The sequence below is a fragment of the Echiichthys vipera genome, assembly GCF_963691815.1.
Source record: "Echiichthys vipera genome assembly, chromosome: 2".
NCBI lineage: Eukaryota > Metazoa > Chordata > Actinopteri > Perciformes > Trachinidae > Echiichthys > Echiichthys vipera.
This window is the reverse complement of record NC_139827.1, coordinates 17,563,958-17,577,162: the sequence shown is the minus strand read 5'-3', so window position 1 is coordinate 17,577,162 and position 13,205 is coordinate 17,563,958. Positions and strand designations below refer to the sequence as shown.

The window sequence follows — 13,205 nt, the reverse complement described above, 5'->3', positions numbered from 1 at the left end:
CTATAATGTTATATTGATCTCCTGTGGTGGTGGTTTTCATTTTATTTTATTGAATTTTTGATGTGTGTGGTACTTAGATTATATTATTAGAATATGTTCCCATATTATGCTCAGGTTCTGGTTCATATTTGTATTTTGTATTAGAACAGACATTTCTGATTACTTTAATAAAAACATTTTTTTAAATTTAAGTATATTGTTTTTCTTTATTTTATCTTTCCTAACTTTAAAAAAGAATTCCTATAAATCTACATTCTGGTATCCTACAGTATCTCATCTGTCTAGCAGTTGTTGTCTTTGTAGTCACAGCACAATGTAGCTTATGCTTCTGTTCTGTGCTAAAAAAACTTAATTGTCATCCAAAAACAAAAAAAAATGTATGATACCTGCATTGAATCAATTTACCACAATGAAAGAAATAATGCTCTTTTATGTGTCCTTTTCATTTAAGTATGTGTTTTTTAAAACACTAGACACATATTTTGTTGTGATTAGAGTGCTGTGTTATTGATGTTATTGATGGTGTGGGGCTGGATGTTCCCAGGGATTTTGGTTGTTGTGTTGTAGCTTGGATGTTGTTATTCTCTGTTCTTGAGAGGAGCGAGCCCTGGGAGCATTAGCCATTATCCCTTGATAGATAGTTTTCAGCTGAGGTGTTCAGTTGTGTTGTTTGGTCTTGTCAAGACCTACTGTAGTTGTGATGTTGATTTTATTGTATTTCATTTTACACAGCTTCATATTGTGTCACCGGATACCCCTGCCCAAGGTCCTCATCTGAGAATTTGGTGTAATATACATAATATGTATTGTTCCTGTTGAATAAACAAATAAAGTATATTAAGTCTATAGTTTACGGATACAGGCCCGGTGATCCTGACTGCTTCTTATTCCATAACTTTCATTTTTATTGACCCTCCAGATTATTTCTTAAAGTTAATGTGTAAGAACAAACACACACACACACACACACACACACACACACACACGCACACACACACACACACACACACACACACACAAATACTAAACGAATACCTACCCGCAATTCAACACACAGACCTACCTGGATAACATCCCTGAAAAGCAAGGCACAGCACCGCCTTCCTTGCTCTCCCTGTCACAATAACCATAGCAACCCTGTCCTCCCTCCCTTGGCTCTCTCATTGGCTGAAGCAGCGTCATGGTTACACGGATGCAGCAAAGAATCTGAATGAGCTCAATGACACTCTGCCCGGGCTCTACTTAATACTGCCCTTCACCACACACACACACACACACACACACACACACACACACACACGCATTTGCTCTGAGTGATGACATGTAGAGGCAGAAATCTGTGTGGTGCTGGTACCTGAGGGTACTACATTGATAATGACAGGCGCTAGCTTGGAGATAAGACTGATATATGAGTGATATATAAGTGACATTTACTGAAAATGTCCTTTTTAATGAACACACACACACACACACACGCACACACACACACATACATATCACCACAGGCTATGATTAGACTTCAAGCATACATTCAGATAGGATGTGTGTCTCAGTAGTGGTTGCGGATTTGAAGGAGCTTTTTGTGTGTGTGTGTGTGTGTGTGTGTGTGTGTGTGTGTGTGTGTGTGTGTGTGTGTGTGTGTGTGTGTGTGTGTGTGTGTGTGTGTGTGTGTGTGTGTGTGTGTGTGTGTGTGTGTGTGTGTGTGTGTGTTTGAGTGTGAGAGAGAGAGCTTAGGGCAGTGGGTCAATTTTTGCTTTAATATGACTGTTTGCTATTAGTTTCTCAGTGGCTGCTTCATGTCCGTCTTTGTGAGCATGAATGTAAATTTTGAAGAGACGCTTAATTGAAGCGTGAGGAGATCAATATACGGTATTGTAAGGCAGCTGTCTAGACTGGCTTTGGATCAGATGTCTTACAGTGTTGCCTTACAGGGTCCCCACTGCGCATAAAGAGAGCATTATGACACAAACACACACACACACACACACACACTCACATACAATTCAAATAAGGGGATATATCTGTATTCCAAATAGAAGCCACTCTGCCTTCATAAGCTGCAGTAAATGTTCTGACTTGCACACACCGTCCTATGTCGTCTGTCACCATTTTATTAATCTATTTATATCAGCTGCCTCGCCCATAAAGCATGTGCTGTGTTTAACTTCCTCAAAAGAACTCAATCTACACTATTGCACATAAAGTGCATGCCAATATTTAGCCCTCTGTCTTTGCACACATGCAACAACGTGTGATCTGGCAAGTGCATGTTAATGTGTCTGTCATTAGTTGTGTAAGTGGTGACAGAAACTTGGCAGCCACAGACAGTACAGACAGTCTTAGACACTCTTATTGCCTCAGGGGGCTGAAACAAAAGGATATCGATTTTTACATTTAGGCCAAGAACAAGAGAGTGGTGAAAGAGGTGGATAGATGGAAAGAAGGTGAAGGAGAGGGTGAGAGGGAAGCGGAGAGAGATTTAAAAGGTGATCTCTCACTTACGTAAACTGCCAAAGCATTTGGCCAGTGCTGGTGTCTGCAATGTTGGTCTTCTAAGTTAGAAAATAACCCCACCACATTTTTAGTCTGCACAAGATATTTAAAGGATAAGGCTGGCAATATTCCATGTTTTTCTTGCTGTCAGTAAATCCCATGAAAAAAAACCCAAAACCAACAATGAGTTAATGCTACAATCAAATACTGCCTGTGTGGTAAAAACCTGATATACATGTAGCCTTTTCCTCTGTGGTGTTCCATTGTTGTCCAAAAACTAAGTTTGTCCAGGATGTAAAGATCACTGCTTACCTGCTGAAGGCTTGTTTGGACTTAATGTAGTATGATAGGGAAACCATCCGCACGCTCCAGTCTGTGCAATTTTATTAGCAAACCTTTTGTCAGGGACCCTCATCCCTTGGAACTACTGAAAAAGGATCCTGACTAAAAAGTTCCAGGATAAATGAATATTGCACAGGTCAGAGTGTGCAGATGTTTTTCATATCAACTTCCAAAATGATTTTTAAAACTGTTTCTTGTTTTACACTGGGTTTCTTTATTGGGATGAACATGGGCATTGTGCTCTGTTTTGAAGTGTATAAAATAGTAACCAGTAAATGCAATATTTACTCCTCTTTGAGTGGGCTAACCTTTGCTAAAAACCACAATGCCTAGTTGCTTTAAGAAAAATAATAACATTTTTTCTCATTTTCTTTGAAGGAATAAATAGCCTTGGGACTGAGGGCCACACACAGACATGGAAACTACTGAACAATGGACTTATATTTTGATAGTTGTTGGTCTTTTCATGGTAACTGTTGACAAGAAAAATATAGAATAACAACAGCATTACCTTTAAATGTCCATAGTTTGTTGAAGTGATGTCCAACCTATAAGATTAAACGGTGTCTATGCCAGAAATATACTGTTTACCTTATGCTTTGTATTCATGCTATCCTATTCACTTTGCTTTGTCTTCACGTAACCCCAAAATAATGCTTGGTGGAAGCTATGGAGTGCATGCTGCTGTGTGTCCCCAAGCTAAACCGTCTTTGTTTCAACTAATCCTTGCTAAGTATAAACAGCATGATTTGCATATGTCGACTTATTCTTCAGACACTGATGCAAATACCTTTGACTGAAACTCATCTCTGGGTGTTAAAGCAAAGCCCTTGGTGTTTGTGTGTCTAAATGGCTGCCTGTGAGCACTTTCTGTGTGTGCTTGAGCCTGCATTTGTCTTTAAGGAGGATCTGTGGGTGTACAGTATTTCGCCTTTTAAAGTATATCATCTGCGCACATGCATGTCAGCAGGCATGTGAACAAGTACATGCTTGATTGTGTGTGTTGTATGCGTCTGCACATGTGCGGCTGTTTTTCCTCCCAACAGTATGATTGACAGCAGCCATTAATAGGATTAAGTCCAAGTGGGCCAGAGCTCCCTGTAGGAGTCTTCAAAGCCCACCGTCACAGGGGTGGGGAAGAAACATAGACAGCCTACTGGGGCTGCATCTGCACTGCTGCGTGTGTGCAGTATAAATTTGTGTGTGAGTGAACGTGGAAGAGTTAGAGAAAGATATACATCTGTGCTGCAATAGGAGAGGGTATGTGTAAATTAGAGTTAAGTGTTTCATTGGTTTTACATCTGCAGTGTTTCTAGCAAGTGCTTGGGTGTGTGGGGGTGGATGAGGAGTCAAAACTGTGCAGGCGTTGCTTCAACTTGTGGTTGTGGGCATTTAAAATAAATCTGAACATGTGAAACCAAACTATATACTGTAGTAAATCACTGCAAGTAAAAAAATGTTTTGAAATGGATACATGCCTGCTAGTGTGTGCAGATTCATTCCAAGTAACCAGAAAAAGGGAGACACTTCTAATTTAATGCAACACATACCATCTATTTGTCTGTAGAACACAAATCTTGTTAGCTGTCCATCTTAGCAGATATTTTGGCCTGTTATAGTAGGAAAAGCACAGGTGTCACTAATTACATTAACAATAGCTCTGTTCTGTTCTGTTCAAACCATGACAGTGTGACAGTGAGCCAGGGTACACAATACAAGCACCCTGAAATTGAAGCAGCTAAACGGATTTCAGCCATTGTTCATTTTAGGATTTGCACCTGTGCTTTTCCTACTGTGACATGTCAAAAAACTGTCTAGAAAAGATGAGGTGAATCCCATTCAGCTTTACTGTGAGGATGGGACAGTTGCACGCAGTTTCCAGGGCTAACACTAAGCCAGTTGTTTATGGTCAAAATATAACCGGAGCCAACATGAAGCTAAATTTAGGCTAACTGACTGACTAATTGATTTACGTGTTCCTACCTATTATGTATGTATGTATGTATGTATATATATATACACATACATAAGGAGCAAAAATATTAGAAACACTCTACCATATAGTAGGCTACAGTCCAACAAAACAGTCCCACTAACAGCGGCCTGGATATAAATGTGTTTACTTCTGCACTGTGTGGTCTTGTTTCTTACCAATGGCAATAGGAGCAAACAAGGTCGAGACGAAGAGCAGGCATCTGGTCCACATGACGTCTGAGGTTGACCTGGAAGTAAACATGGAGTCACTTCCTGCTGGGCCCAGACGGTCTTGTGGTGAGCTGTTTTTCTCACAGCTCAGTGTTCCTGACACCATACAGACCTGCAAAATTGACACACATAGAGGATTTGTTCGCTTGGGTGCCATATCTAAACAAGTTCAGATGCCTTACCTGTGGTTTGGGCGTACCTACAACAGTGTCTACTGTATAATCTCTGTATAACACACTCCTAAATATCTCAGTTGCTGATGCGAGTATCATCAGCAACCAAATTATTAATTGCTAGTAAACTGTGAATTTTTAGAATTTTTAAAAGAAAAATAAATTCACAGATTTCTTAATAGTTTACTAAGCACATACAGAGAACTAACAGCAGTATTCTCTAAACTTGTGTCTGTAAAAAAGGATCTTTCAAACAACAATTAGCTTCCTGGTCATTACTAATTAACTGCTTAAACAACAAACAGTTCATACACTGACAAAGTTCATGCAGCAAAGGATAATATTTCCCTGGCATCCCGTTTTGTTTTGTTATTCTCTATTTACATATGAAAGATTGATGCTTTAACAAACAGCACTTTAGTAAGGTCAATGCAGACATCCTGTAGACATGTCACAGTAGACTAGACAGTAATCAATAATTATCTTAAATGATGCTGAGAGAAATACAGAGAGCATGGAATGATTAAGAAGCATGACAATAATTAAGATGGTTGTTTTCACAACCCTAGCCTAACACAATATGAATAAACTTTCTAGAATATGAAGACCATGTCGAATGTCAGGAAAAGTAAAATTAGATTGGGTCAAATAGAGTCTTCCTCTAGAGATATTATGTATAAGTGTACTATATATAGACATGCTAATCAATGAGAAGTAGGAGATGAGGAGGATATTTGTCAATTTGATCCCTCAATTATGCATGTATATATACCGCTAAATGGCAAACATTGTACATTATGTCGCTGTCAATAACTGAACTATTTCCACAGGTATTTTTTTAGATACAAATAAGTAGTTCACAAGTTGTTCTAAAATGATCTTTTATTGTCATTAGGGCCTCAAATTATTATTATTATTATCTTATTATTATCTCACCTGAGATGAAAAACGAAATGCATATTTCACAAGACAACAGACCAAATACCGAATAATCCATGAGCAACAAATCCGTGCAGGAAATGCATGACTGAATGCTAAATGTGGTCCCTGTAGAAAAGAAAATAGAAAAACACGATAAAATGGCGCTTAATGTTTGCATAATGATGCTGCTGTCTGTATTAGGTTTCACTTCACTTGGGATTCCACATCAGCATCAAAGTGTGAAATGTATTGATGTTCCAATCTAATTGTTCATTTCATGGCCTATCAGTGACAAACAATTAATAAGAGGATGGTCTCTGAGATTAGTTATAGCAGTGACAGACTTTTAAGCATCACTTCTCCATACTGATTAAGCTGACCAGCATTGTTCAATCACTCGCTCACTCGCTCACTCGCCCACTCGATCCACCGTCAATTAACCCAATCGCTTTCTTTGTGCACCCCCAAATTCACTTTTTAACCATGAAAAAAATAGTGTATTTACCCACTTCCTCTATTAAAGTTATATTTTTGTATCATAATTTATAAATATCCAGAAGGATCACTGGATCACATTTTGTCATTATGCAATCGTCCTAGTTGATGTTGAATAAACAAAATTTTTCATGGGAGTTCAAAGGTAACAGCAGTAATGTTTTGTGCCAAAATGTTCACGGTTCTCTTGGGAACCCAGCTCCAAATAAACAGCCATGTTGTGTGTGTGTGTGTGTGTGTGTGTGTGTGTGTGTGTGTGTGTGTGTGTGTGTGTGTGTGTGTGTGTGTGTGTGTGTGTGTGTGTGTGTGTGTGTGTGTTGTGTGCGTGCGTGTGCATGCACTTGTGTGTATGTGTGTGTGCGTGCATGTGTGTGTGTGTGTGTGTGTGTGTGTGTGTGTGCGTGTGTGAGATAGAGAGAGAGAGAGAGACTGCAAAAACAGCCAGGCACAGATGGAGTAAAGCTGACAGCCAGAGCCATGGGAAATACATCATGTGTAACAGAGACTATTGATCAGTGTGACCATATCATTTTGGCCCAGTAGAGACCATACTAGAAAGTAGCCAGCGATCTCCATCATGCCATGCTGTGAAGTCAAATAGCTGCTTCGGCATAGTTTCTTCCTTGGATATATTTGAATAGCTACGGCGTCTGCTATAAGAATACACAATTTTATTTATAGAAACTGTCATGATGACACAGACCTTTTCATAACCACCAGAGACTTACAAGATATCCATAATGCATCTTCTGAACAGCTACAATGACAAAAAGCCTCATGCTGCAGACAGGGCAGATAGACCGATGTACCCAGAGGCTCATGTACACTGCAGAATCTGAATCTCTGGGAACAGACCCATACCAGAGACAAACCGGATGATAAGAGCTGCATAGTCATCTGGGGTTTTATTCACTCTGCTCTTTTCAGGATGTCAAAATAAATCTTTTGAATTGAAAATCCATTTCAAATTATTGTGATAAAAAGAAACAGGCTGCAATACATATTAGCAAACGTCAGAGCAGTTGTACGTGAAAATGATATTCATATATATATATATATATATATATATATAACAGCATCAAATAGTCAAATAATATTTTGTCCAATTAGTTTATTTGATAGAATTTATTCCATATGTTTGTGTTAACTGGAAAGTAATTATTTCGGTTTATGTTCAAAATACAGCCTCTGTTTTATTGACTAACATTGATACATTTCCATTTGACAAAGACTAATAAAGGAACTGAAGGAAGAGAAGTAAAGTAAAAGCAAGGTCTTTACACCAAGATTCATTCAAGATTCATTCATTCATTCACCACCTCAGCTTTTCTATCCCTTCAAAATAGCATTAAATGCTGAACTTACATTCAACTTTCTCAATATCAGATGGCACAACTGCTTCAGTGGAGAGTGGTTTCATATCTGCTAACACTGACAAATCCATAATGGCACCAGAGTAATAGAATCACAGTAGACTATATTCTCCCAGTTTAAACAACTCAACTAGCTGCCCTATTTTGATTGATTGGTTCCTAACTCGGTTGAACATGAGCAATCTGACCAGATGTCCCCAGCTAGACACAGGAGGCATACGCTGACATATGGCCGGACGCCACCAGCCACAGCATTCCACTGTTCCATAATTCAAAAGCTATTCCATCGCCCCGTATGCTGCACCACCAGCTCACCCATCACTTAATTAACCCTCTAATATCCACTGTGCTCATGGTGCTTTTACCAGACAGTAGTTGCGTGACAGCCTTGAGCAGTCCCGGACTGATGTAAACTCAACTCACTCAAGTTACATTCATAATTCAGCAGGACGGCATACTGCCATATGCTCTGATAATGACGTAAAAATATGTTCAATCTACAGATTCCACAATGCATAGACGATTGTCGCCTGAAGCATCGCCCCGTTTCTCTAACCTGTTTCCTTCCATTATCTTAATGTGTTGATTGGTTAATATATTATGAATAAAAATAAAAATAAGCCGTAATGGTGTTAATTGTCAGAACATATGCAATGTGTTTACACCCCATATTCATTAGCTGATCGTGTGCATAAGGTTTTTGCAAACATCATGGTCCCAATCTGAACCCACTCACTTTTAAAATGATGAAATAATCAAGCCACATATTTTAAATTACCTCAATATTTCAGATCCTGAGCTAGTAATGTCCCAATGGAGAGACCCTCACTGGCAAATAAGCAGCATCGGCATAAAACTGAGCAAAACATCAACTAATAAGCAGGATTAAACCAAGACAAATAGCCGTCCCCGGATCAAAGTCCTTTACCTGCTGTTTCTATCCGTCTCTGCCCCAGTTATGTCTGCTCGGTAAAAGTCTATTAATTATTGCAGAACTCCATACACACATTCTTGTTTCTTTTCAGACTATTTTGCCACCAAAGTTTATAGTATATAAAACTCAAAAATAGATTTAATTTAGATAAGGGTAGTGTGATCTTATCAAATAGAGTTAATTATTTCTCCGCAAGGACCAATTTTTTAGTGAACTATGAGGACAATCTGCTACCCAAAAGTGACTCGGTTATAACATTTTATATTTCCTTGCCCTGAATCTTCATTTCCTACAGGGTCGGCATTAAGCTAGCTGTTGCCAGGACCACTACACTCACAGACTATATTGCATGCATCCATGAGCTAATTGATGTTGGGCTGATACTGTGCACCGAGGCAGCCTGACCCTGTGTGTGTGTGTGTGTGTGTGTGTGTGTGTGTGTGTGTGTGTGTGTGTGTGTGTGTGTGTGTGTGTGTGTGTGTGTGTGTGTGTGTGTGTGTGTGTGTGTGTGTGTGTGTGTGTGTGTGTGTGTGTGTGTGTAGTCCCCTAACGAGAGGGTCCTTCCTGTCACACTCCTCATTCTGGGATTCTCTCTTTCACTAATGAGTGCTGACCGGACTGGGCTACCTTGTCAATGCATGTCACACACACACATACACATGCCTGCGCCCTCATACACCCACACGTTTACACAAGCACACATGCTTATCACTAGGAGACAAGATGCCCTGCTCCGTCAGCCTTCAGGCAGAGCGTCTCAAATGTGTCCTTGCTTGGTTAGTAGTTTACCCTGTGCTGTGTTTTTTCCTAAAAGAAAAGCATGTAGCCGTGTGTGCGCGCACATGTGTGTAAGTCATGAAAAAGAAAATGCTACAAATTCTAGTATTTTGTATTCCATCTGTGACTGTATTTGCATTTCCTTCTTAATTAGTCAGACAACATGCTCATTGTTAGTTAAACCTCTCAATTTCGAAGAAATTATTTATTAAAATATTTGTTGAAGATATATATTCAGAGAAGGCATTTGATGTGTTTGTCCAAAAGATCAAAATACACTGATGCATATATCTTCAAATGTTCTATTATATTATATACCAATTTGTTGTGCAAGAGTCATGGTTGTGCATAGGAATAAGCTCAGAATTGTATGCATTATTTTTCCATTGCCATTTTTCTTCATTTAGTTTTTCTTCACCTGTTCTTTTCTTTCTTCTTTCTTCCATCTCTTTAGTCTCTTTAGTTGTTCATTCTTTGCTCTGTTGGAGAGAACTCTAAGCGGAACAAAGCTCTGGGGGCCATGCAACGTGTTCAGTAAAATGGCATGTGTCCGCCAGGCTATGGTAAATTACCTCCAGTTGGCTTGCTCGGGCGGGTTTAACCACCATGTGTGTGTGCGTGCGTGTGTGCGTGCGTGCGTGCGTGCGTGCGTGCGTGCGTGCGTGTGTACTTGTGTGATGGAGAGGGTTGGAATGAGGCTGCGTGGGTGACAGAGTGAGTGGGTATAGGTAATGTGGCAAATTATCATCAGCACAGGTAGAAAGGCTGGGAGAATTTTGATTAGAGTGAACACACACACACACACACACACATCCAAATTCAGATAGCTAATTTGGCAGTGAGGAGCTGAAGAAATGAATAATCAGAATAGGTCCTGGTTGGGGTCTGGCCTATGTCCTATAATGACAGACAATAGATGCAAGCACACATGCACATGCACACGCACTTGCAAACAAGCATGTGTGCACACACTCATACCAAGTATGCACAGGGCAACATAACAACATGCATACAAACACAAATACTTCCGTGATATTGAATAGAGGGCCTATCCTCGTGATTGCCCTGTGCTGATGACGCTGATACTCATTAGCAGTAACTGGCCTCTGAGTGTGACGAAAGGCTCAGGTAAAACATACTGTCAACCCCCAACATGTCTTGACATATCGGCCACAACACGTATCCATCCATATGTTTCTTGTTCCAGGGTGTTTGGGGAAGAGAGGAGTTTGCATACAAGCCCCCTCGGATTACATTAAAATCACAATTGATAATGAGTCAGTGTCACATGTTTGTGCTGACCAAATCTTAACTCGACGAGACAAACAGTCACGTCAGCTTGTGTCTCTCATTTTCAATCGATACATTTGACTGGTACAGCCAGATGCAGAACGACTGCTCCCACTGGCTATTTTCTAACATGTACAACTGTACACACAGGAGAGTGTGCATGTGTGTATGTGTGTGGGTGAGGGGCTGGTTCACTGTTGGAATGTGCACAATTGACACTGTGCCCTGAAGACAAGTGGCCTGCCTGGCAATTTATTTCATACGGCACCGCGCTGTAAATCCTTTGTGTGGCATTACAGCAAAAAGCTGCAGAGTGTAGCCTTAAAGGTATAGGTCACCCCTACATCACTGTGAAATGTTTCGGTCATTGTGGTCTCAATTCCAAATCCCCACTGAATGGTAGCAGTTTAGCACTGTTTAGTCTTAGTGTAGTGATTGATTGTTGTAATCACACTATTTTGTTGGTTTGATATTTCTCATTGCACCTTTTATAGCTTTTTCAAATAGTTGAATCAAAGATTTTTTTCTGTTTAAACATGGGGATAATGGATTGTGACAGTGCAGAGCAAGGATTTATCTGTACTCCTTTGCATTTAGCATGAGAAACATTTTCATTTTAAAGAGATCTATCCCTTTAAAATTATTTCCACACTAAAATAGTTCAAAGCTCTTGACTGTGCACCTCATCCTTTCCCTCCGTGTTAGACATTCTATGCCCGTCAGAAAATTGCGTCTGGGGAGGCTCCAGCTTTGACCGGACCACTGCTGTTTCCGCATGGCTGCCTCTGGCTGCTCTGAGGACGCTCCCAGAAATCTGATGCACCGAAACCACCCTGAAAATCCACCACCAACGACCTCATCTGTAAGGCACTGCTGTTTTGATTTTTTACCGCCTGGCGGCTAGACACCACACTCTGTTCTGGTCTGCTCTGAACTTTCTAATGCTCCAGTCTAATCAACTCTGTGCACCCTCCCTCCCTCATGAGACAAGATGGGCTGAGGCGGAGATGTGCAAGGGAGGATGGGGAGAGGAGAAGAGATGAAGGATATGAGAGAGGGGGAGAAGATAAAGGAGGAGATACACATATGAGGTCAGGAGGGAGAAAGGATGATAGAGATGGAAAGATTGGATAAAGGAGGACATACAGGGGGATGGAGACAGGGCGGATGGAGGGAGGCAGCGGCAGAAAGAGGGACTGCCAAAAGCGATCAGATTGAGTGGAGGAGAATCTTAAAGCAAGTTAATAACCTACGGCATTCATCCTTTTCTTTCTTGTAGCCTCGGTACCCTCAGACCCTCAAAAAGAGTCGTAAAACAAAACCTGCAGACATCAGATAGAGGTAAAAGTAAAGTGACAAATGTAATGCTATAAACTACAGTATAAACTATATATAAACAAAACTACTACTACTTCCCTACAAAGCAGGAATCAGCTACCTAGTAGGATTGGGCCATATTGAAATTCCCCTGATGACAATGTTGCTTTAAGAAAAACAATGATATACGATATTATCGGACAAAATGAAAGATATCAAATGTATAGGCAATAAGCACTATTTTACAGGAGGGCATGCTGAGATCAATCGGCTCAATCAACTACAAGCTAACTAAGTGATCCATTTTGCTAATTCTGTCATGCATTAATGCTACACTTCCAGAAAATGAGAACAAAGTTGTCACTTATCTGGCAATAGCAATGTGCTTTCCTACGCTGTGACTAGAGTATTTGGATGAAGCTTTATCTTTTACTCATTAAGCCACAGGCGGAATCCAGAGCAGCGCTCACTCCACAAAAAGCACACAGAGGCACCGGCGTTACATTAAAGTACATCACGTCCAACAAAATTCATGAAGAGCAACGAAGGCAAAACAGCATCACCGATCTGTTTTGCCGGAAAATTCTCAAGTCTGGCTGTGCTGAAAACTCCAAATCCTTCAACATGTTAGCGTGTCATTAACGAGCTGGTTTGTAACCTTGGCAACCGATGTTACCTTTACTTCACTGGTTCAATTGACTAGAAGTTTTGATAACAGGCACTCAACTGCCCTGCTGTTATTAAAGGCCCTTAAACTAACCACAGAGAGCTCCTTCATTCATGGAGTCGTGGTGAAGCACCACTGCAGAATGAATATAGAGGAACATTGAAGATAGAGACTGAACAGCGCAAATTTCATTACAGGCCTTAGCCTGCTACCTAGCC

The 13,205-nt window shown here is 40.3% G+C and overlaps 1 protein-coding gene across 1 annotated transcript in view; it reads right to left on the bottom strand.

Moving 5' to 3' along the window:
* Positions 1-13,205, bottom strand: part of adgrl3.1 (adhesion G protein-coupled receptor L3.1) — a 128,499-nt gene that overhangs the window by 92,553 nt on the left and 22,741 nt on the right. Inside the window, exon 3 of the mRNA XM_083929248.1 lies at positions 4,987-5,152. Coding sequence (XP_083785374.1) covers positions 4,987-5,146 — 160 coding nt within the window. The 5' untranslated portion in view covers positions 5,147-5,152. The remainder of the gene's footprint in view (positions 1-4,986; positions 5,153-13,205) is intronic.